General features: G+C 43.8%; 1 protein-coding gene across 1 annotated transcript in view; it reads left to right on the forward strand.

Annotated features, from left to right (window-relative positions):
• The window catches only part of LOC136872196 (uncharacterized), a 125765-nt gene that overhangs the window by 13518 nt on the left and 85371 nt on the right, over nt 1-26876 (forward strand). The window contains exons 2-5 of the mRNA XM_067146031.2: nt 15605-15772; nt 23232-23411; nt 24762-24764; nt 25848-26065. Coding sequence (XP_067002132.2) covers nt 15605-15772; nt 23232-23411; nt 24762-24764; nt 25848-26065 — 569 coding nt within the window. The remainder of the gene's footprint in view (nt 1-15604; nt 15773-23231; nt 23412-24761; nt 24765-25847; nt 26066-26876) is intronic.

Consider the following 26876-nt stretch of genomic DNA (forward strand, 5'->3'; position numbering starts at 1 on the left):
TTCCTAAACTGGAATATTTAGTGTTTGTTTTTGATCTTCAAAAGTTATCAACACTTCCATCTCTTCCCGCCAACTTCTGGCGTTGGCCAATTAGAAATTTTGTACATTTATCTCTCAATCTATCAAAATTTTCTGATATCTATTAAATTAATCCAGAGTTTTCTGGAACTTTTCTCTTCGCTATAAAAGCCGAGGGCTGGTGAGCCATGTTGTTTTAGTGATCACTCCAGTCTAGAGTGCGTACGTAACGGAGGTATGAGGAAAGGCCCCCTCGTCCATCTTCGGGGAGTCCGCCAGCTCAAGGTAATGGCAGTTTCGACTTAACATGTGGTAGTCTTTCAAAGCTAGCTCGAAGGGATGGTTTCAAATTTTTAGTAATGTCAATTTTTATTTTCTCAAGTGTAAATTTCAAACTCTAAATGCAAATTCCAAACAAGTCGAAAGAAGTTAACCGAAATCAGGGAATAGAGAGTGAAGTACCCTCGTGTATTCCCTCTCAATTTTATATTGAGGTGACTATGATTTTGTAACCTTTAAAATCTATCTAGTAATTTCTGTAACTTTTTTTTTATCTAGTCACCTCCGTAGTGATGATGATGATGATGATGCTTGTTGTTTAAAGGGGCCTAACATCGAAGGTCATCGGCCCCTAATGGAACGAGATGGACGAAATGACATATGATAGTTAAAATTTAAAACGTAGCCACTGATTAGAGTTTTAAAAAAATGCGATGAAAAATGAGTATGAAATTAAAACAATCAGTGGATCTAATTCGCAATGCCTTATTTTGGAACAAAAGAAGAAAAATTACAGGAGATAATGGAATAAGGCATTGCCTGCTAGTACAGATATATATACACACTTTACATTAGACGTTAAAAGAACACATTAAAATACGCAACACAAACTAAAATGAAGTCAATAGGATAAGAGCGTAATTGACACAAAGATACAAGCACAAAGGACATCATTACACACGATAAAACAGACCGCTATCTCTCATAAAGCGGATGACGAGGTCTGCTGACTGCTCGTCATCGCGCAAGATAAGGGAGATAGTACTCGGAAGGTTAAGACTACGGCGCAGATCGATCAGGTCCACGCACTCCGTAAGGATGTGTACCACGGTAAGATGGTCGCCGCAGGTACACACCGGAGGGGGTTCTCCTTTCAGTAGATGGGAGTGCGTCAAGATACCGTGGCCGATCCGAAGGCGACATAATACCACGGCTTCCCTCCGCGAAGCCCGAAGGGAAGTCCTCCATACCTTCGTTGTTCCTTTTATCGCTCTCAGCTTATTGGGAAGTGGGATGGCCTGCCACTCCATCTCCCAATGAGACATAACCAGATGTCTCAGCTGAGAGCGAATATCACTTGCTGGAACCTTGAAAGGCAACGGGGGCAGTGTAACTGCCTCCTTGGCAGCCTGATCTGCTAACTCGTTTCCCTCTATGCCCATGTGGCTGGGGAGCCACACAAACGTAATTCTGGTGCCGGCATCCGAACACCCGGCCAGCAGGTCCTGGATCCGCTGCACCAGAGGGTGTCGAGGGAAACAGGTATCAATAGCCTGAAGCGAACTCAAGGAGTCAGTACATACGAGAAAGTGTCGGCGCTCATTGTCGAGTGCGTACCGCAGAGCCTCACAGATAGCATAGAGCTCTGCCGTGTACACACTACAGGTGTCCGGAAGAGCAAAAAGAAACCGATCATTGTCGACAACGAACGCACAGCCCACCTTCGTATCTGTCCTTGAACCATCCGTGTAAACGACGACTGAACCTGGATAGCGGCCAAGAACGGACAGATAGATCCTCCGATAAATCGAAGGGTCCGTGTCTCCTTTCGGGCCAGTGTGCAAATCCAGGATGATTTCAGGTCGTCGTACAACCCACGGAGGTACCCCACTTGGTTGTCTGACAAGGCAAGGAATCGAAGGTACGTCAAACAATTCATAACTGCTATCCAAGCGTATCCCAACCGGCCGCGTCGCACGAGGATGAACAACGTACAACAAACGGTTGCCATTGCTGAATACGCAGGGATAGCTCGGATGAAGTGGCATCTGTCGCAAATTTGCAGCATACGAAAAAAGCATTTGCTGGCGCCTCAGGTGTAAAGGCGGCACACCAGACTCAGCGAGCAGGCTAGCGATGGGGCTAGTACGAAAAGCTCCCGTCGCCAACCTAACCCCGCTGTGGTGGATACTGTTCAGCTTCGCAAGAACGCTTGGTCTTGCGGAGCCATATGCTGCACTGCCGTAGTCTAACCGAGATAAAATGTGTGCCCGATAGAATCGCAGGAGCACCACGCGGTCAGCTCCCCAATTAGTGCTGCTAAGAAACTTCAAGAGGTTAAGCCTCTTGGTGCATTGCACTTTTAGCTCCCGCACGTGTGGCTCCCACGATAATTTACTGTCAAAAAGGAGCCCAAGAAATCGGTAGGTGTCAACAACTGGAAGAACGACATTACCTAGATAAAGCTCAGGATGAGGGTGAAGTGTACGTTGACGACAAAAGTGGACAACGGAGGTCTTTACGGCAGAAAACCGAAAGCCATGTTCTAAGGTCCACTTCTCCACCCTCCTAATAGCTTGCTGTAACTGTCGCTCTGCGACTGCCATACTGCACGAGCTATAGTGCAGAGCAAAATCATCCACATATAGGGACGGTATTACGGCTGGACCAGCAGCAGCGACAATACCGTTTATGGCAATCGCGAACAGAGTGACATTAAGAACCGATCCCTGTGGGACTCCATTTTCTTGAACGTGGTATTGCGAATATGTCCTCCCTACTCGGACACGGAATAGACGACGGGACAAAAAATTCGCAATAAATACCGGCAAGTTACCTCGGAATCTCCATTGATGCAGGACTGAAAGGATGCCATATCGCCAGGTGGTGTCGTAGGCCTTCTCCAAGTCAAAGAAGACAGCTACCAAGTGCTGTTTGCGGAGAAACGCATCCTGGATAGAGCTCTCCAGGCGTACCAAGTGGTCTGTGGTGGATCGAGCGGCTCGAAATCCACATTGGTACTCGGACAAGAGTCCTTGTTTCTCCAGACACCACACGAGTCTGCGATTTACCATCCTCTCAAATAGCTTACACAGGCAGTTGGTAAGACAAATCGGCCTGTAACTTCCTGCATACTTAGGATCTTTGTCAGGCTTGAGGACAGGAATGACTATGCCCTCTCGCCACTGAGACGGAAAATCACCCTCCATCCAGATACGGTTGAACACACGAAGGAGATAGAGTAGACTATCATCACTAAGGTGCTTCAACATCTGGTTGTGGATGTTGTCCGGTCCAGGAGACGTGTCCTTGCAAAGCGCTAGGGCGCTGCGGAGTTCCCACTCCGTAAAGGGCACGTTGTAGTCCTCTGAAGCTTGAGAGGCAAAACTAAGGTGATGACGTTCTGCCTCTCGCTTCACAGCGAGGAAATCAGGATTGTAATTCCCGGAGCCGGAGACATCCGCGAAATGACTAGCAAGATGGTTAGCAATCGCGAGGGGATCAGTGGCGACACTGCCTGCAATGGAAATTCCCGGTACAGCAGATGATCCTTGAATACCCGAAAATCGTCGAAGTTTCGTCCACACTTGAGATGATGGAGTATGTGACGTCATGGACGACACATATCTCTCCCATGAAGCCTTCTTACTTTGTCGAATAAGAACTCGCGCCTTAGCGCGGAGTTTCTTAAATGCTACCAAGTTGGCCACAGTAGGCTGTCTACGGTAACGCTTATGAGCGCGACGGCGTTCTTTGATGGCTGCTGCTATTTCATCGTTCCACCAAGGAACGAGTTTTCGGCGAGGGGTCCCCGAGAAAAACGGAATGGACTCCTCAGCAGCAGCAAGAATAACTTGGGTGATGTAAGTTATTTCCTCGCCGACGGTCCGCCTGACATCATCGTTAAAGACAGCTAGTGATGTGTACTTTGGCCAATCAGCATGTTTAAGAATCCATCGAGGGGGAGCCTCGACGGGTTTATGATTCAACAAAGTAAGAACGATGGGAAAATGGTCACTGTCACAGAGATCATCGTGTGCATTCCACCGAAACAGTGGAACCAACGTTCGGCTGCATAGACTAACGTCTATGCGAGAATATGTGCCGTAACGTACACTAAAGTGAGTTGGTTCCCCTGTGTTCAAAACACATAAATCCAGATCTGATAGAAGTGTTTCCAGCTCTCTTCCTCGGGGGCAAGGCGTCTCAGAGCCCCATATGGGGTGATGGGCGTTAAAATCGCCCAATAAGAGGAAGGGTGGTGGAAGCTGATCCATAAGATCAGCGACATCGTTGATGTTCAGATGCTGGCCTGGTGGAAGATAAACATTACACACTGTTGCTATGACAGGCAGCGAGACGCGAACAGCTACAGCCTCAAGAGGGGTTCTTAATGGAACCTCTTCGCTGTAGCTATCAGAACGTACAAAAATGCCAACGCCTCCGGAAGCCCGGTGAGCATAGTATCGTTCTGTCGAGTATAGTTTGAAATTCCTCAAGACCGTGTGATGACCAGGTCGGAAATTGGTCTCCTGAATACAGACTATACTCGCTGCGTACTCACTAATAAGCTGACGTAACTCAGCAAGATGCCTGTCATAACCGTTACAATTCCACTGTAACAGTGCCATAGTGTGGACTATAAAAGGAGTGTTAGGTTATGAGCGACAAAATGCTCGTAAGCCTAAACACTATCTAGTTCTACATCCGTAGATGTAGAGGACAGCGCGACATCCATCCCGTCATCAAAAGATGGCAGGGGTGCCGCCCAGAACTTCGACGCTTTTCGGGCGCGAGGGGGTCCCCTACGAGGAGAGCGCGCAGGTTTGGGAGCAGGAGTGCCTCCCGGCGCAGATTCATATCCCCCAGGTGGAGGGCATGACTTCTCCTTCGCAGGGGAAGTCCGAGAGCGCTCAGGACGGGCGCTCTTCTTCCCCTTTTTCTTTTCAAGTTTAGACGGGCTGGGAGATGGTTTCCCAGCCCTGGTCAACGAAGCCGCCTCCGCCGGCTGGGGCACGACTTTCGTCGACCTCCTAGGGGGGGGAGACTAAGTCTTCCCCCCTTGCTGTGCCGGCTGGCAGTTCCCAGCCGGCACAGACTTCTGGTTGGTCGAAGGTGGGGTGGTCCCCCCCTTCGAGCTTTGACTATTTGCGACGTTGCTGGGAGCAGCAACAGTCGCCTTGGGCGCAGCGGTCTGGACAGGTGTCTTGGTCGTAAATGACGAACCTGGAAGACTCTGAGCTATCAAGCTATAGTCGAGTGTACGGGCAGGTGTATTCGTAGAATTAAACTTACGGCGCGCTTCCTGGTAGGAAAGACCATCCAGGGTCTTGATCTCCTGGATCTTCTTCTCACTCAGGTATGTCGGACAGTTCCGATCCCGAGGAGAATGAAAACCGGAGCAGTTATTGCACTTGTATGGAGTTGTGCACTCCTCCGCGCCGTGAGCTACTCGTCCACATGTACCACATACAGCCTGATTCGAACAGCGAGAGACCATATGTCCGAATCGCTGGCATTGATAGCATCGCATAGGAGGCGGGATGTACGGCCTCACATCGCAACGATAAGTTGTTACCTTGACTTTCTCTGGTAACACTGACAACTTGAAAGAGACAATGAAGGCACCAGTGGCAACGTCTTCACCGTTGACTTTGCGCGTAATGCGCCGGACGTGTGTCACGCCGCGGTTCTTCATGTCTTCCATCAACTCGTCGTCAGTGTTCAAAATAAGGTCGCGGTGAAAGATGACTCCGCGAACCAGGTTCAAGGACTTATGCTCCTCCACTTTGACGGGGATGTCGCCAAAGTGCTCGCACTTAAGCAACTGATCAGCTTGCAGTGCTGTACGAGTTTTTAGAAGCAAACTACCGTTGCGCATTTTCTTTAGTTCCTCCAGTTCGCCATAGACGCCTTCGATGTGTCTACTAAACAGGATCGACTTCACCAGCTTAAAATCGTGCCCATCGGTTCTGGTAGCGACCAGAAACCTAGGGAAGCTGGATCCCATTCCTTCACGCTGCGCATGTTCCCAGGGAGTTGAACCTCTCAGGGAAGCAAAAGTTAAAGACTTAGGTGGGCGACCACCTTGTGAGAGCCGACTTCGTTTGGAAGCCATGCCCGATAGCATCCTCCCCGAATGCCACCCACTCCGATCAGGGGTCTCTGTAGCCGAACCAAGCAGCCAAGGCAATACCCACCTGGTCGTAGCAGGTATTGCCCGGGGTCCGATGTTGAACGATGCCTAATACGGGATGACTGAGGCAATGAGCACTAGGACTCCCTTCCTCCAGTCACCCGCAATAGCATGTACCCCATAGCGTGTACAGAGCACTAACAATAGGAAAAATAAATAAAAATAATTAATAATAATATGTCCTTCTGGCATTCGGCTGTGCGGGGACCTGCGTTGTCAGGCGGATACCACTGCCCGGGTACATGATACTCCCACCCGCCGCGTCCTGGGTGGTTGCTGGCACGGGCTTTCGAGCGTAGTCGCACACATAGGAGCTCCATCGCCGGGCAGCACGCACATCAAATTTTGAATGGTCTACATCTGACCCTCGGAAAAATAATAAAAAAATAAAGAGGGGACCATGGCCACATGACCCTTTAAGTCGCCTTCTACGACAGGCAGGGATTACCTATGGATGTATTCAGCCTCTCCCATCCACAGGAGGTCCATCACATTATACCAACCGCAATCCATGTCCACGCCAAGGTCGCCCCTTTTTGTCGCCTCTTACGACAGGCAGGGGATACCGCGGGTGTATTCTGCATGTGTGTCCCCCACCCGCAGGGGGTAGTGTGTTTGGTCCGCGAGAGGTATTTTATTTCCCTCAAGTCCGCCGGCAAGCCGGTTAGGACCCCCCTATCCGCCACCTGGGACGCGCCACGTGGGAGTATCACCTCTCCCCCTGCTACGCCATCGTAGTAGGTTCGTGGCACCTCCGTAGTATAGGCTTAGCCTCTGTAACGTCGGGCCATAAGCCCAAATAGGGTTTCAAGCATTTCTGGTAAATTTCAAGGAGCGCAAGTGTTCGCCTGCTCACAGTTTTCATTTTCGGCCAGCAACTCTAACCTTTTGTTTTTACCAAAGGCCACGTGGAATGGGCACTTGTTACAGTTAACCTCATTCATTTGTTTTAGGCTGTTAGATTGTTGAGCAGTTAAGACAATGAGTAGGCCTACTGTTTAATTTTGCTAAATGTAAGTTGTGCCTCTGACAGACCTGGAACTTATACATTTCGGGAATAATCTTCTGAAGTGTAAACTTGTAGAGCGAAGACGCTCCTCCACAGATGTAAAATTTGGGAGATCTGTCTCCTTGACCTGGTTAAAAGGAGCAAGAATGCTCATGTAAAATTTGTAATTAGGGAGCTTCAAGCTCATGTTGTTAACTGGATATTAACTGATTATGCTGATTGTCCTAACATTATTCTGTACCTGATATACTATTCGCTTAGCAGCCGGGCTGAGTGGCTCAGGCAGTTGAGGCGCTGGCCTTCTGACCCCAACTTGGCAGGTTCGATCCTGGCTCAGTCCGGTGGTATTTGAAGGTGCTCAAATACGTCAGCCTCGTGTCGGTAGATTTACTGGCACGTAAAAGAACTCCTGCGGGACTAAATTCCGGCACATCGGCGTCTCCGAAAACCGTAAAAAAAGTAGTTATTGGGACGTAAAGCAAATAGCATTAATATTATTTGCTTAGCAAAGTGTAAAGTTCAAAATTTGAAAAGAAAAACAAAAGATAAAAGGAAGAAATATAGCTCTATTCTTTAAGTTTTAAATTATTCTTCTGACTGTTTTATATCCACCCATTCATACCCCCACCTTCTTTCACCTCTGTGATCCACAATATTTCCGTAATAATAATAATAATAATAATAATAATAATAATAATAATAATAATAATAATAATAATAATAATAATAATAATAATACGCCTAATCTCTTATGAATCAGAAATGTTAAGACTAAGTACCGACTTTGGCCCACATATCCCCAGCTGTGCATTATAAGCGGTTAGGGCGGTGGGGTTTCTAACGTAGAGGTCCCGGGTTCAAATTCCTGCTACCATCTACTGATTCTTAAACCTGTAATGTATACGTATATTTATGTAATTATGTTCTCTTTTTAGGCGGTTAGAGAAACATTGCCTTATTAATGTAGAATAATACGTTTCGAGAATGTTCCCGTCGAGTATTTTCACATCCCTAATATTTTAATAAGAAGGCAATCGGAAAAGAAGACTAAACTACGCAAACCAACAGAACACACACGATACCAACCCAGTTTACTAGACCACCTAATTACACCATCACAGATACCTCCACAATCAGACCCGATATCACTCAACTGGTAACCAGTGTCAGTGAAAATAGTGGGGGGGGGGGGAATTCAGGCGAGTGCAACTTTTCAAAATGATTAATACTGACGAGATAATAGCAACGCAATGGACTTATACTACCTTAGGCAGCATTGGTGGCCATATTGATGGAAGGGTGACCAGGTTCACTACATGGGAGTTGTGAGAGAACACCCACCTACATCAACAATAGGGGTGACACTCACTCACTCTCTCTCTCTCTCTCAAGTCCGATTCTGAAAAATGTCGACCTCAAAATTTCCTAACGAGAAAAGAGCTGCAGTTAGAATACGCACTGCCAACACTCTCTGGAGCAGACGTGACTTCTCTTCTAAATCCAAAATACTTATCAACTCAGATCCTACAGCACAGGCCCTGAAATGGTCGGCTGTAGGGAACCACAAATTCTTACACTGAATCACCAGAAGAGACATTAGCGCACCGGGTCCGGAAACCAACCTCCTCCTCCTCCTCCTCCTCCTCCTCCTCCTGCCCAATCTATAGATGAAAGGCAGAGGAGAGGTTCTATAATTGAGGCTGTTAAAGCTAAAGTGAATTCCTAAGTTTAAGTATTGCTAATATTTGATTCATATTGAAATGTTGGTCGTGACAACTCGTTTGTTAGGAGCGAAGCTTTTGAACTGTAGGTTTGGCGGAGTATGGAAGGAATAAAGTGGAAGGATAGACTAAAATACGAAGAAGTACTAAAAAGAGTCAAAAATCACAGAACTCTTCTAAATACTGTTTTAAAGAGAAACCCCATCTAGATAGGCCATATTATTAGAGGGAAACGCCTTCGAACAATAGCTCTCGAAGGTGAGGTAGAAGAAGAAAAGCTAGTGGCTTTACGTCGCACCGTTATAGATAGGTCTTATGGCGACGATGGGATAGGAAAGACCTAGCAGTGGGAAGGAAGCGACCGTGGCCTTAATTAAGGTACAGCCCCAGCATTTGCCTGGTGTGAAAATGGGAAACCACGGAAAATCATCTTCAGGGCTGCCGACAGTGGGATTCGAACTCACTATATCCCGGATGCAATTTCACAGCCGCGCCCCCCGAACCTCATTGCTAACTCGCCAGGTGAAGGAGAAAAGAAAAAAGGATGGAGACGAATAACTATGGCGTACGAAGCGAAGAGTTCAGATGACCAAAGAATAGTTCTGGAACAGGAGGAGGTGGAGACAGTGGTATAGTCTGAAACCTGTCATTAGGTAGAATACCGTATGATGATGATGATGAATAACTGGATTGTTGTTTTCATCCCTGTCGATGACTGTGCTTTCGTTCTCGCGTATTCTGTCAATAGTCTGCATTTCAATGGTGATCAAAGGGATGTTTTAACAGCTGTTGTGTGCTGCTTTCTTTCTCTTGGCAAAAGAAAATGTCGTGTAAACCAAAGCTGATCCTCAGAAAACGATGAAAATTGGATTCTGATACAAGTGATGCGAATTCCTCCATAACTCCGTATTACCTAAAGAAATTCCCTAAAGGAAGATTTTCATTACAATATTTCAACGTTGGACTGAGTGGACCAGTAGCCCCAGGGAGATAGTGCTAAATTTTTTTCGTACTCTAGGTACCTTGGCAGATCCGATTTAGAATGGCAAGGTTCAGCCGGCCACGCGGTAGGGGTAGCGTGCCTGCCTCTTATTCGGAGGCCCCGGGTTCGATTCCCGGCGAGGTCAAGGATTTTTTACCTGGATCTCAGGGCTGGTTCGAAGTCCACTCAGGCTACGTGATTACAATTGAGGAGCTATCTGACGGTGAGATGGCGGCCCTGGTCTAGAGAGACAAGAATAGCGGCCGAGAGGATTCGTCGTCCTGACTACACGACACCTCGTAATTTGTAGGCCTTCGGGCTGAGCAGCGGTCGCTTGGTAGGACAAGGCCCTTCGCGACTGTTGCGCCATGGGGTTTGGTTTGGCTTACCAAGGTCTTGGATCCAATCTCAGCGTAAGTTGAATTTTTAACGCCGAGCAAAATGTCTGGTTCTCCATTTCATATTTGCTGGTATGTCGACTGGAGTTATATGGCCATATCACATCCCTCCAGTGTCAAATAGCAAGGGGTTGGGAGCTGGTTTGCATTGGGGCTCTGGTCTACACACTTGACTCTTTATCGGTGTCTTCCGCGTTTGAGTCCAGGTGGTTTCGGATAGAATTTTCACTGCGGCCAGAAAGTAGTTAATCTCTTAAGCCTGGTTGCTCCACCTACCTCTCGCAACAATCGAAGGTTCGCTCTGCTCTAGCCAATCGACTTTCAACTTAAATGTGCTGGGATCGTATCCCGGTGATACCGGGCACGACCAGAGCATGGCAGCATAAATATTGTTCAGTGCCAAACAACACGTAAAATCCTTAATATTATTGAAATTGGCTATTCCACTGGCCAGCACAACATGGGAAAGTGACGTTGAAAACGCAGTAAGTTTGTGTAAATTCACTTCGGTTACTGTAAAATCACTTTGCTGTTTACAGGCACAGTTTTTAACCTTATCAACTTTACCAGCCTGAAGGCTGTAGATACGACGAATGTTCGCTTATTGCCATGATATCGTACTATTCTGCATGGAAGCTACTTCTTCAGAAATGATTCTTGAAGGCCGAAACCTGAGTCATCAAATGACTGCTGTTATCATTTCGTTCTGCAAGCTAGACAGGTTCGGTTTGCGCAAGGACGCATTATACGCCCCGACTCTGATTTACGACACTTCAAGACAATGTGCTATCGCGTTTTCTGTGTCATTACGAGAATAAGAATGAGTAAAATATTTGATTTTCGTCTGCTATTCTTCGTTGGAAGGCAAGGATGATAACACGGGCAATACACATTTTCTTGTCAAATATATCGAAGCCATTTTAGAGCAAGTTTGTCGCACTTATTCCGAATATGGCATTGGTTTGTCAAATTGGCTCTAATATTTGAAACATGATGAATAGTTTAGTAGAAATCTTGGCAAAGCCAAAAAAATAATTATGACGCTCAAGCGATTCAAAAATCAAATGAAATGTATTAAAAACCTATGCAACACTAAACCATTATTATCCAAAAGAGGTATATGGAAGTCCTAATGCCACCGTGTTCAGTACATTCACAAAAAAATATCACAACTATTACTTAAAACTGTAATTTATGTGATTTCTTTCTTTGTAGAATATAACGCTGAAGAATCCAACAGTAGACTGACATAATGTGTCAATTCCACTTGCCTCGACATCTTACCTCCCCAGCCTTTCATATCTTGATTGAACCTTTCCCCTTATTCCTCACTCACATCAAGATTTTTGGGAAAACTTTGCAGTTGGTAATGGCGATAAATTACCTACATGATCAGATTTTGAAATTTTGAGAGTATATTTTGTACACGTCCTAAGCAATTCTGTGCCTGTTGGATACCAGAAAAATGTTTGACAACATTTTTTTACAAGTTGCTTTACGTTGCACCGACGCAGATAATGAGTCAGGATAGACAACCAGAGACTCACTTCAAGGATCTTCAACACTGTATCTAGAGGGAAAGCAACAAATTCCAAATGGACGAAAGTTCCGAAAGACCTACAATATATAAACATTGATCACATTGACATTTACAACCGAGATAAGTTCAGAAAGTTAATTGAGACATTTGACTCTCTCCAGTCACTAACAGGTAGATCACTGCGTTCAGAAGTAGGGGTGAAATGGACTCAAGAAAGAAAAGACATCCATAGTGCTAAAATGAAAGTGATGATGATGATGATGCTTGGTGTTTTAAGGGGCCTAACATATAAGGTCATCGGCCCCTAGTGGTACGAAATGTAATGACTGACCAGAATTCAAAACGTGACGATGAAGAATGACTGGATGAATATGAATTTAAAATAATCAGCAGATCCAATTCAACACTGCAAAGAAACAGTGATGTTACTTTATTTTTCTATTTTTCTTTTTTTAATAAATTATTATTTTGAGTGCTGGAAAATTTACCGACGCGAGGCTGCCATAGTTAATCACTTTCAAATATCATCGAACTGAACCGGAATAAAACCTGCCAACTTGGACTCAGAAAGCCAACATATTACCATCGACAAAATTTAGCCCAATATTGACTTTTTGTAGCTCACCTTGTTTATTTTATTCCTTCTCATAATCTTTTCTTACCCTCCCCTATGACACTACAGCCCTTGAAGGGCTTGAAGGGCCTTGGCCTACCATGCGACCGCTGCTCAGCCCGAAGGCCTGCAGATTACGTGTTGTCGTATGGTCAGCACGACAAATCCTCCCGGCCGTTATTCTTGGCTTTCTAGACCGGGGATTTTCTTCCCCATTTCCTGCTAATTATTTGTTTAGTCCTAGATTTAACTGGACCCAGGGGTTCTTAAATTTGGAGAGTAGGTTGGCGACCACGGATCCCTTAACTGATTCTTGGCATTGCTTTCACTTCCTTATGTCTGACTCCTCACTTCCATCTATCCTATCCGACCTCCCTTGGTCAACTCTTGTTCTTTTCCTACCCCTACGGTATTACGTAGGCCTATATAGAGACCTAGGGAGTCTTTCATTTTCACGCCCTTCCTTGACCGCTACCTCCATTTTTCGAAGTGTCGGATACCTACCATATTTTTTTTTCTCCGAGTAGTCTTTTCTTTTCTAGTGGCTGTACGTCACACTGACACAGAGAGGTCTTATGGCGACGATGGAAGACGAAAGGCCTAGGAGTTGGAAGGAAGCGGCCGTGGCCTTAATTAAGGTACAGCCCCAGAATTTGCCTGGTCTGAAAATAGGAAACCACGGAAAACCATCTTCAAGGCTGCCGACAGTGGGATTCGAACCCACCATCTCCCGGATGCAAGCTCACAGCCACGCGCCTCTAACCGCACGGCCAACTCGTCCGATCTCTGAGTAGCTTAATAATAATAATAATAATAATAATAATAATAATAATAATAATAGTGGCTTTACATCCCACTAACTACTTTTATGGTTTTCGGATACGTCAAGGTGTCGGAATTTATTCCCTCAGGAGTTCTTTTACTACCGACACGAGGCTGACGTATTTGAGCACCTTCATATACCCCCGGACTGAACCAGGATCGCACCTGCCAAGTTGGGGTCAGAAGGCCAGTGCCTCAACCGTCTGAGCCACTCAGTCCGGCGATTATTTTTATATAGGGGAAGGTTGAATAGTTGTACTTCCTCTTAAAAGAGTATTGATCACCACCGCCGTCACTAGGTTGAACCATATGTTCTTCAGATGTGTAACATTAGAGTCACTGAACTTGTTTCCCAGTGGGTGAGCAGTACGTCTGCATGTTCTCTTTTCTCTTCTATTAGCTGTTATCTTATCGAGCATCAAAAGAGAAATAACGTACAGTATGGAATTAATTTGATAAAACAATGAATAAGCACACAATAAAGCACGAAGGACTTGTTGATCAGGTCACTGTGATAGCGGAAGTGAAGGGTTATCAACGTTGTTCTTTCATTTTACCAATGAAGTATAATCACATGTCAGCTGGTTATAGCTCTACAGTTTCCGATACAAGCGATAACTGAGAAGATCGTAGCAATATTTACGTTTCCTAATCACGTAGAACGCTGAGAACTACTGCGTTGTTGATCCAAAAGGTACGATAGTGAATCATAACCACAACTCCACGAACTGCACCGTAGGATGGCTCTTTGATCATTTGTACACTGACATGTAGAAATGGGGGTCGCAATCTGAATACATGATATCATTTGAAGTAATATTGTATATGTGAATACGCGAGAAATTGCCTAAAGGTGAGATTCCCTTACATTTCCAATGAATAAATGAATGAATCAGTCAATCAATCGATCAATCAATTTGCTTTCCGTAGCACATGTGGCAAATACCCTATCCTTTGTTTGCCTAGTTTTTTCTCGGATGATATCAAAGAAGTTGGAAATTTAGGAAACATCTACCTTGGTAAATATTCCATCTCTGATTTCTCTTTATGCGAACGAGTATTTTTCCCAAATTGTCTCCTTGAATTCCTGATTTATATTCCTTACTTTTAAAAATTTCACTTAAGCTTAATCGTATACTACTGTCATTTGGCCGTGCGGTTAGGGACGCGCAGCTGTGAGCTTGCATTCGGGAGATAGTCGGTTCGAACCTCATTTTCGGCATCCCGCTTGATGGTTTTCCAGTGGTTTCCCATTTTCACACCAGACAAATGCTGGGGCTGTACCTTAATTTTAACGACACGGCCGCTTCCTTTCCACTTCTAGGCCTTTCCTATCCCATCGTCGCCATAAGCCCTATCTGTGTCGGTTCGACGTAAAGAAAATTGCAAAAAGAAAAAAGTACATATTTCTCTGAAAGCGGACACGGTAGCACTTTCGAAGTCCATTACCACTTCGGTTGGTTTCCAATTTTGAAAACAATCGCTTGTAGGTCTTTCTCATTTTGCTTGGTTATAATGCAAAAACTGCTGGTATCACTCTCGTTTCGTCATACTTCTCATATCAACAGTTGGGAAAATTGTGAGCTGCATCTTTTAAATGTACAATCTATGAGGCATTTCTCGCCACTAAGTAACACCTATTTTCCCCGAGAACTACAAAAAGAGCGATCATTCTGTCTTTGCTGCCATCGTCAATAAACAAATAATTTGGATCCGATGATGATGATGCTTGTTATTTAAAGGAGCCTAACATCTAGGTCATGGGCTATTAATGGTACGAAATGAAATGTATTTGGATCCATCAGGTAACATGACATTTTCTTTATTTAGAATTATCTCTTCTCGTTTTCTGTTCCTGAACATTTTTCTAGGCCGTCCATCTATTTTTAAACATTTTACTCCGAAAACTGCTAAATTTCGCTACTTCAGTCACCATGTCCTTTGTTATATGGAGACTGGAATCCTTGTTTAATAGATCTGTTTTATTGACGGGCACGTTTCTTATACAATAAACACAGCCTTTGCTACCTCTAATTAGCTAAGTCTGGTACACAAGAATGATAACTGAAAAAAAGTATCTTATTACGTTTTGTCGAGCAGATAGCTCGGTACGATCCTAATGTCCATATTTCAAGAAATCGGGTGCTAAGTTAACTCTAGCAAACGCAACATATCCTTATATTTCTTTCGAAATTTCGGAACGTGTTGGCTAGAACGTGAAAAAAGGAAATACAATGATAATGTAACAGTGATAACCACAGAAATACGAGTGTGTCTAAACACTGGGGTTTGTTCTCTGTTCCAGAAGCGATGCCTCGGTCGTTCCTTATCAAGAGCGTCCGGGGCAGCACCGAGTCCCCACCTCCTTCACCGACATTACTGGACTGCAGTCCGACCGCTACTAGACCCAACAGTGCCTTCACCTTAGTGTCTCCCACCGAGGCCCGACTGAAGGAGGCTGCAGCCGTGCGAGGTACGTAAAGTGTTTCTACCCATACATTGGACATTGTTGCTCAGTGCTTCCCACTAAGGTCAAAACAGTTCGAATCCCGATCAAGGCATGAGGGAATCTTTAAATGAAGGCCACGTCTCAGTTAATAATAATAATAATAATAATAATAATAATAATAATAATAATAATAATAATAATAATAATAATAATAATAATAATAATAACCTATGGAACGTCCTGACCAGTTTGGGTATTATTATAACGATTGGTACCCAGTTAGATGGCCTGCAGTTACTGGAATGCCTCGTGATCAGCGTAACGACATTATAAGCCGTATTGCTTGGTTTTCGTGACTAAGACCGTTGCCTCTCGTATGAGACAGCTCGTCAGTTGATCCGAGGAGGCTAGGTGACTTATTATTGTAAATAATAATAGAAGTAGTAGTGGTAGTAGTAGTATTCGACTACTTGGCTGAATGGTCAGCGTTGAGGCCTTCGGTTCAAAGGGTCCCCGAGTTCGATTCCCAGCCGAGTCAAGGATTTTAATCGCGTCTGATTAATTCTTCCGACTCGGGAACTGGGTATCTGTAATTTTCCCAACACTCTCCTCTTCGTATTTACACAACACAACCATAACAGAAACACGCAAGAGTGACTACGTCCCTCCACATACGGTTGTCGTCAGGATTTTATTATTATTATTATTATTATTATTATTATTATTATTACCACTGCTGTAACTACAAGAATAATGCACCAATAATCAAACACTGATGCTACAGCCCATTAGGATTTCGCTTGCCAAGCAACTGCTGCCCAGCTAGATAGGTTGGCTGCAGATATTGGAGTGTCTTCAGCATGACGACATCCTCAACATAACTGCTAGGCTTTCATGACCGGCTCCACTGCCTCTCCTATCATAGAACTCGACTGGCCTCAGGAGGCTGTGTAAACCCTGCTTCAGCCTTCAGTCCAGAATTAGGAACCTCAGACTGTGCGGGTATAAAAACCGGGAATCCGAACCAGACGAGGCGGGTAAGACGTCCACTCTTGACCATCCTAGAAGTGATGATAATGTTATTGGTTTTACACCCCACTAACTGTCGTATTTTGATGGGTTTTGGAGACGCCAAGGCGCTGTCCATTGGAGCTATTTTACGTCCCAGTAAATCTACCGATACAAGCCTGAGGTATTTGAGTACCTTCAAATAAAATGGACTGAGCTGGAATCGAAACCAACATCCTGGACTCAAGACGAGCGCTCTACCGTCTGAGCTACCAAGACCGGATATCGTTAATAAATTACATCAAATGTACAGCATTTGCTTGGAGTTATGTGTCGCGAAACTTACACGGAAAATACATTCTTTTGGATGACTACTCGAAGTCAAAGTCTGGCTTTCGTTCCATCTGAGCCACGCCATTGGGAAGTAATATGATAAAGGGAATCCTCGATATCCTTTCAAATAAGTAGTATATATGGATTTACCTGTTGGGCGCCGTTTCGTGCATTGTGATCGCATTTAATCATTCAACGCTCACTCTTTTATCGAGTTTCCCATCACATTCTTCACGTACTCACTCTGTAACATCCATTGTTCATGATAAACCAACCCTTCAGTCTAAAATGATCAACATATGAAATTCCATTTGAACATGTGAGGTACTTTGAACAAGTGATTAGAATTCTCTAAAGCTATAATTTATTCATAGCTCTGGCCTGTAAAATCATTCCACCTCGCTAGTCCTAAAGAGACGTACCTAGAGGAATAGTCAATTTGTAAGTGATCAAGTACTTTTAGCTAATAAAATAGATCCGCTTTAATACGACACCACACATGAATCGTGATATATGTCATTCTCTTTAGAACGACCCATGCGCCCTTATCAAATAATCTCTCTGGAATCTTTCCACATAAAACTTAACATTCATATATATTTCTGGGCGTGGGAACATATACATACAGTACTGTAAGCCAGAGAGGGTTGATCATAACTTAATTATTCAGTCATTTATTTCATTAGTTCCAATCATTCTTTAATTTCTGTCTCAATTATTTTCCAATGCACATATTTTACTGTACAGTCTATCACGAAAGCCCCGCGCCTGTTTCCACGGGGAAGAACATAATTACGTCAGCTACATACAAGGTCAGCCGCTGCCTGGCCGAGGCGGTAAAGGCGTGCTCGGTTCGCCCGGAAGGACGTGGGTTCGAATCCCCGTCAGGAAGTCGTAAAATTTAAGAAACGATATTTCCACTCCATGAGGTGCATATGGCCCGGAGGTTCACCCAGCCTGCACCAAAAATGAGTACCAGGTTAATTCTTGGGGCCAAAGGCGGCCGGGTGTAGAGCTAACCACTCTACCCCATCACGTGCCGAGGTTAACAATGGTGGAAGCCTTTACCTTCCACTCCTCCAAGGGCCTTCATGGCCTGTACGGAGGTGACTTTGCTTTGCTTTACACACAAGGTAAAATTATTGCAGTAATAACAATTTTTTGATATAATTATGATTGCTATTGATGATGATGATGCTTGTTGTTTAAAGGGGGCTAACATCTAGGTCACCGGCCCCTAACGGTAAGAAATGTAATGACAAATTAAAACTTGAAAATCATCCACTGACCAAAATAAAATATGTCATGAAGAATGAATGGACGGATATGAATTTAAAACAATCAGTGGATCCGACGAAAAAACTATCATAAAAATAGTATTACTGACCAAGGTATGTTCATGTATGTTCAGTCCGTCAGCGATTCCGCTGGTGGGATCTTCAACAGCTCTGCCATCAGCTGTCATAGATGGCCTAGGCATCACTGAAGAGGCGTGCTAGGGAAATCAGGAGTGAGGTAGTTTCCCGTTGCTTTCCTCACCGGGCAGAGTTCTTATTACATATCAGTCTGCCAAGCCCACTGAAATGCAAACACCAACCGACCCTATGTGCAACATTTTCACACCATTCATAGCAGGGACTGGCTACATAAGTATTGGCATTGCTAGCATCGCTCATACCTCAGTCACTTTCATATTGTCAAAGCCAAGGATAAGACAGAGACAGATCTATGAAAGTAACAAAATTGCTCTAGCCTATACCAGAAGACATAGTGCACTGTAAACACTAGGTCCTGCCAGCGGGACCACATCTAAAGCACAATCCTGAATCGAGGAGACTTGTTGTATAAAGGGATCCAAAATCCAGATCAACGGCCTCTCATAATGGTACTTATTGCTAGTAAAGTAGAACCATGGTAATTGTCATGTTGGGGTACTAATCAAAAGTAGCGTAGACTCGCGGTATTCCACACATGATGGTACTACTCACAAGAATCGTACGTCGCACAGGTAACGCAGACCTATGGTGTCTCTCACATAATGGCGCCACTCATAGGCAACGCAAACCGATGGTATTCCTCACCTACGTGTACTAATCACGCACACCGGTATTCCCGTGGTGTTCCTCATATGGTGGGTACTAATCACAGGCAACGCAGACCTACGGTGTCGCTCATGTAGTGGTACTAATCACAGGCAACGCCCAGACCCGTGGTGTTTCTCACAATTATACTAATCACGGGTACTGGAAACCCACAGTGAACCACTCTCTGTTGTTACTAATCACAAACCTCTGGTGTACCTAATACAGTGGTACTATTCGCAAGTAAAGGTGACCCATGGTGTTCCCCGCGAGATAGTACTAATCAAAAGTAGTTTCATGGTTCTAATAAAACCATCCCTTGGTCGCCCCTTTTAGTCGCCTCTTACGACAGGCAGGGGATCCCGTGGGTGTATTCTTCATCTGCGTCCTCCACCCACAGGGGGCATGATTGTTATTACATCGATACAGCCAACTACAGCTACGGCTTCACAAACTATCTGCCGTTTTTCTTTCGGAGACTGTAGCCGAAGGTTCTTTATCCCAGGCTTCTCTTCTGTCTTTCCGCCGAGATGTTACGCGATTTAAGAGCACGTATATCTGGATTCTCCCCGAAATCGTCAATTTTCTTCAATTTCTCACAAACATTTCACCCAAACTACGTGAACAGGACTCTTGACCACGTTCTCCTAAGCCCTTTACATGAAATAACGAATTAGAAGTGCAAAATAACTTGTACAAAGACACGTTTTCAAAGAGTGTGTTAAGCAACTGGTTAGTCTGTGAATGTTATCTCCACTCGGCGAGGTCTTGTCGTAGAGTGCAGTTCAAAAAACAAGTCACTGTAAGTATACCTGTTGTTAGAAAATAAGCTAAGATAACAAAACTAAGTTGAACCGATTTGAGTGTACGGCATGTTATTACCTGTTACCACATGTTATCAGGAGAAGTACTGCCTCCAGACAGTTATGCAAGTAGCCTAATGGGAGACCTTGCCAACGGAACATCGTGAGCAATATATAGTCTAGTCTATATATTTTTCCCTCCTAGAGTTGGCATGTAAAAGCAATTCTGATTTAATCAGTTTTGATAGTCTATAATATTGTACGTTTTCGATCTCTGATCTAGATTTTTGCGTTGCAAATTAACACCTGTGAGGACATAGATTGTATTTCCGACTGGTCAAAAAGAAAATTTCAATGATTCAGATGGTAGAGCGCTGGCCTTCTGAGCATAAGTTGGCTGGTTCGATCCCGGCTCAGTCCCGTGTTATTCGAAGGTGCTCAAATACGCCATCCTCGTAATAGTAGATTTACTGTGGGACAAAATTATTATTATCATTATTATTATTATTATTATTATTATTATTATTATTATTATTATTATTATTATTATTATTATTATTATTTCGTCCTGGGAGTCCAGAATGTCCGGTCCCATGAGAACAGACAAGTGAGTATCTTATCGGAAAGGCCTCATCTAAAAGATTACTCTATGGTCAACTATGCAACATAAAGTGCTGAATATGGTTCTTTCGGATCAATCGATCACTACTGATCTGCATTTAGTGCAGTCGCCCAGGTGGCAGATTTCCTATCTGTTGTTTTTCTAGCCTTTTCTTAAACGATTGCAAAGAAATTGGAAATTTATTGCACACATCCCTTGGTAAGTTATTCCAATCCCTAACTCCCCTTCCTATAAACGAATATTTGCCCCAATTTGTTCTCTTGAATTCCAACTTTATTTTCATATTGTGATCTTTCCTACTTTTAAAGATACCATCCAAACTTATTCGTCTAATGATGTCCTCCCACGCCATCTCTCCACTGACAGCTCGGAACATACCACTTAGGCGAGCAGCTCGTCTCCTTCCTCCCAAGTCTTCCCAGCCCAAACTTTGCAAAATTTTTGTAACGCTACTCTTTTGTCAGAAATCGCCCAGAACAAATCGAGCTGCTTTTCTTTGGATTTTTTCCAGTTCGATCATCCTAGTGGAGCCTCGAAGACAATCGCTTTTCCACCTCTTTTGTCCTCGGTAACGGCTGTTTTAATAATAATAATAATAATAATAATAATAATAATAATAATAATAATAATTTCGCATTTCTTCTGCCACTATGATTTTATGTAGAAGGCGGAGTGCCGAAAATTTATTCCTGGAGAAAGGGTTTTGTCTCTCTCATATAAGCATTCTTAGGTGCCAACCAGCTGGGCCGGGATTCGATTGTGTTAACTTCGACTCCATTAGTACCGTTGGCATGCCATTCTTCCCTACTAGTATCATACAGCATTACCACCAAGGACGATTCATGTAGAAACCCACATCTGGCGTGATTATTTCTAACCTAAGTCGACAATACATACCTTCCGTCTGCGTAATTCTTTCATTCAAGAATCCAATAACATATTGTATATTGAAGATGGTGAGCTGATCGACTGTGTTCATCATTTTAACTCTCGAAACAATCCGTCAACACAATCCGATTGTCTTAAAATTGCGTCTTTGGTTTTCTAACATGTAGGCCTAGGCCTATAGGATTTTACGCAAAAGCACAAGTGCCATTGCAGCACTTTGGTAACAGCATTTGCGAACGGAACTAACGTACTGGATACCGAAAGTTCACAGACCGGTACGGATACACTCGATGAATAGGCTGTTATTATCTTTGTATTAATTAATTAATTAATTAATTTAGTTTCCATTAGGGGCATAACTAATGGGCCGTGCGGGAGGAGAGGCCATTAAACCTATTTTGATGATGATGATGATGATGATGATGATGATGATGATGATGATGATGATGATGATGATGCTTGTTGTTTAAAGGAGCCCAACATCTCGGTCATCGGCTCCTAACGGCTCGAAATGAAATGACAATTTCAACGTCCAAAATTCATCCACTGCTCAGAATTCAAAACGTGATAATGAGGAATGAATGGATGAATATGAATTTAAAATAACCAGCGGATCCAACTCACAATATTAAAAGTTAAAAATAATTCCAAAATCAATCCCAAACCAAACCAAGCCAAACTCCATGGCGCAACAGCCCCGAAGAACTATGGCCTACCAAGCGACTGCTGCTCAGCCCGAAGGCCTACAAATTACGAGGTGTCGTGTGGTCAGCATGGCGTATCCGTTATTCTTGGCTTTCTAGACCGGGGCCGCTATCTCACTGACAGATAGCTCATCAATTTTAATCACGTAGGCTGAATGGACCTCGAACCAGCCCTCAGATACAGGTACAAATCCCTGACCTGGCCGGGAATCAAACCCGGCGCCTCCGGGTAAGAGGCAGACACGCTACCCCTACACCGCGGGGCCGGCTCCAAAATCAATCCACTGACTAGAATTCAAAAAAGCGGCGATGAACAATGATTATGAACTTAAAATAATCAGTGGATCCGACCCGCAATGCACCACCTTCCCAGAAACTAACTTAAAACCAATGGTATATACTAATCAAGGGGCTGCATCCAAAGCACAATCGTGAATCGATGCTGATTGTTGTCTAAAGGAGTCCAAAATCCAGGTCACGGGCCCCTCATAATGGTACATATCGCTGGTGAAGTAGAACCATGGTATTTCTCATGTAGCGATACTAATCACAAGTAACGCAGACCCACGGTGCCGCTCATAGTGGTACTACTCACAGGCAACGTAAGCCCGTGGTGTTCCACATATAGTGGTACTAATCACGCGCACCGTAAACCCATAGTGATCCACCCACGTTGCTATTAATAAAAAACCTATTGTGTACATAGACAGTGATAAAACCAGCCGTATCAATATGGAAAATGTGGTTAACGTGCTTTTCTGTCAACGAAACAACGATGCTTCGAAAAATAATGATGGAAGGCACATCTGGTGTTTCAGTTAATTATAATATCACTGGTATTTAAATATGATTAATATAGTAAATATCATTCTCGCTTTAAGTCAGAATTTGAGGAAAGTGGCCCAAAATATTATTTTGTGAGAGGTGTGTCCTTTCTTAGTTCCGCCACTGGTTCTCATTACACTGAAAGGGGGTACCTTTGTATTCTTGTGGGTAGCTTAGGATAGTCGTTCAGACTGATCCTGATTGTTTTCTTTGTTACAGACGGTGGTGCCCTCATGTTTAACCCCATGGTACCAGCAGCCTACCCGCCGTACTTGTGGTCTCCACTACCGAGCCTCTTCCTCCCTTACTCGCCACTGCTCCACAGACCTCGCGAGGCGCCCTCGCCGGACAGCGCGGGGTCCGGAGAGAGGGGTTTTACCCCAGAAAAAGCACGAATAGGTAAGTCTCCATCTGAAGCAATGCTTCTGTTGAATATCTAAATGTTAAAAAATGATATTTAAAAACACTTGTTTCAAGATATATTTCCAAACTATTGCCTAAAGCAGTCGTCATTAGCAAAGAGCTCTGTGATATCACCCCAGTGTGCTTTGGAGCAATCAGAGAGTAGAACTAAAACTTTGCACTCGTACAATTTCTCTGCTACACGAAAAAGTATAGAGTCATGGATTTCTTGGGCTTAGAAGAAGAGAGAGACAGTACAGATTATTTGCTTGTTCCCTCTTAGTAGCCTCTTACGACATGCAGGGCGTACAGATAATGCATGCTTTGAGTCCACCCACAGGGAAGGTAAAGAATTTCGATAAATCGAAAGAAACATGAGTGCATCTTTTTTTTTGCTTTACGTAGCACCGACACAGATAGGTCTTATGGCGACGATGGGGTAGGAAGGGTCTAGGAGTTGGAAGGAAGCGGCCGTGGCCTTAATTAAGGTACAGCCCCAGCACTTGCCTCGTGTGAAAATGGGAAACCACGGAAAACTATCTTCATGGCTGCCGACAGTGGGATTCGAACCCACTACCTCCCGGATGCAAGCTGACAGCCGCGTGCCCCTGACCGGTCAGCCAACTCGCCCGGTAGGAGTGTATCTTCAAAACAATTATTCTATCGGAAGATGCATCAGAAACCTTAACATTAGGTGGTTATTCTAAAATTGCATATATTTAAAAACAAGAACGTGAAATTCTTAGGAAAATTTTCGGCCCCAAACAAGAAAATGGAATTTGGATCAAAAAGCGAACTGCAGACCTCTATAGTTACACAGATAGTTTCATCAACACTGTAAGGAGGAGACATTTCAAAATTTTTGGGCACATTTTCAGGATGGATAATAATACTCACAAAAAGGTTATTCAGTGTAATAAATTTCCAAAACAGGAGAAATAAATTGTCTGGAGGAAAGAAGAGGGGACCTGAATGAACTGAACATCAGGGAATAAATAAATAAATAAATAAATAAATAAATAAATAGCCCGCCTCTGTGGTGTAGTGGTCAGTGCGATCAGCTGCCACCCGCGGAGGCCCGGGTTCGATTTCCGGCCCTGCCACGAAATTTGAAAAGTTGTACGAGGGCTGGAACGGGGTCCACTCAGCCTCGGGAGGTCACATGGGTAGAGGTGGGTTCGATTCCCTCCTCAGCCATCCTGAAAGTGATTTTCCGTAGTTTCCCAATTCTCCTCCAGGTAAATGCCGGGATGGTACCTAACTTAAGGCCACGGCCGCTTTCTTCCCTATTCCCTGTCTATCCCTTCCAGTCTTCCCATGCCCGCACAAGGCCCCTGTTCAGCATAGCAGGTGAGGCCGCCTGGGCGAGGTAATGGTCATCCTCCCCAGTTGTATCCCCCGATCCAATGTCTCACGCTCCAGTACACTCCCTTCGAGGCGGTAGAGGTGGTGAACCCTCGCTGAGTCCGAGGGAAGAACCAACCCTGGAGTGTACATAAACAGTTTAAGAAGAATAAATAAATAAATAAATAAATAAATAAATAAATAAATAAATAAATAAATAAATAAATAAATAAATAGCGATGAAGTAGTTATCAGCTTGCATTCGGGAGATAGCGAGTTCGAATCCACTCTCGGCAGCCGTGAAGATGATTTTCCGTGGTTTCCCATTTTCATATCAAGCAAATGCTGGGGCTGTACCTTAATTAAAGCTATGGACGCTTCATTCCCATTAACTAAGGGCGTTTTGAAAATTTCGTGTAAGAAAGAGTTTCATGCTGAATGCTAGTACGTTCTATTCCTGTCTTTCCCATGGTTAATGTGCTGAACAGAGTTTCCGATTCCATCGTCGCCGTAAGATGTATCTGTGTCGGTGCGGTGTAACGCAGATTGTAAATAAATAAATAAATAAATAAATAAATAAATAGCGATGAAGTAGTTATCAGCTTGCATTCGGGAGATAGCGAGTTCGAATCCACTCTCGGCAGCCGTGAAGATGATTTTCCGTGGTTTCCCATTTTCATATCAAGCAAATGCTGGGGCTGTACCTTAATTAAAGCTATGGACGCTTCATTCCCATTAACTAAGGGCGTTTTGAAAATTTCGTGTAAGAAAGAGTTTCATGCTGAATGCTAGTACGTTCTATTCCTGTCTTTCCCATGGTTAATGTGCTGAACAGAGTTTCCGATTCCATCGTCGCCGTAAGATGTATCTGTGTCGGTGCGGTGTAACGCAGATTGTAAATAAATAAATAAATAAATAAATAAATAAATAAATAAATAAATAAATAAATAAATAAATAAATAAATACACTACATTGATTAATTAAATAATCCTTTTTACTAATATTAAACCCGTATTGTATCAAGTATGTTTTGAGTTATTTGCTCCTAAACTTTTACACATCTTAATGGTTATCTGTTGTTTCCGTAGAAGAGGATGCGCCACTCAACCTGTGCACCAAACCCAGACGGCCGCTCAGCATCTGGTCCCCTGCCAGTCTGTGTGAGCAGGACAGGCACCAGGACTCCAGCAGTGTGGACACCACAGTCAGGAGGTGTAGTAGTAGTGGCAGTTGGGAGACGGAGCCCGACACCAGGCCGCCCCCTCCACCTTCTACCCCATCGACAGGGTCCGAGAGAACCTTCCAGGTCAGTGGTGTCTCCAGTCAAGTTGGTCTTGATTTATCCTGTTAATTCACTCATCAGAAAAATAGTGATGGCTGACGTTATTTTCTTGTAACCGTTACCTGTGTCTCAGTTACAAAAATAACGGTTATAAATAGCAACTAAAAATAACATTTCACCATTCGTTATACTTCTAACAATATTATAGGTTATATAACGAAGGTTTGCTACTACTTAGTGATTACAAACAAGCTTGAATACCGTTTTCATTGCCGTATAGTAAAAATATCAATACTGAATTGCTTTGCATTATTATTATTTTTTGATACAGCTTAAAATGTGAGGAAATTTGTGGCAAACTACTCACTCCTCAACGTGTCTTGTACGTTTCATTCTAGCACAGTCATCGGTTTTAATGGTTTTCCTAGTATCACACAACCTTCGGGCCGGTAGTCAGCTCCGTATAGTCACCTACATTACTTATTTAATGTAAAGTTTTGCTGTAAAAACCTAGCCATCCCTACAACTATTGATCTAGTTCTTGCCATCAAATAGATTTTGAAGCCACGCATGTAAAACTGAAAGTTCCGATGCAGAAAGAAAAGTTTTCTTCTTAAAGAATACTCATAAATGTTTTACAAAATTACTTTAAGCTTACAGGATAAAAGTTAAACCATTTCCCCTACCAGAAAATGTTTGAAAGTAAAGTAGGTTATGTCTTCAAGGACAGCAAGTGATTTTGTTTTATCTCTATTTAGTCGACTGGTTTCCAAGCATACTGAAGCCATCAGCTAGGCCCTATCATTTAAAGTCCAACGACGTTCCAAACTCCCCT

The sequence above is a fragment of the Anabrus simplex genome, chromosome 4 (genome assembly GCF_040414725.1).
Source record: "Anabrus simplex isolate iqAnaSimp1 chromosome 4, ASM4041472v1, whole genome shotgun sequence".
NCBI classification, from domain to species: Eukaryota; Metazoa; Arthropoda; class Insecta; order Orthoptera; family Tettigoniidae; genus Anabrus; species Anabrus simplex.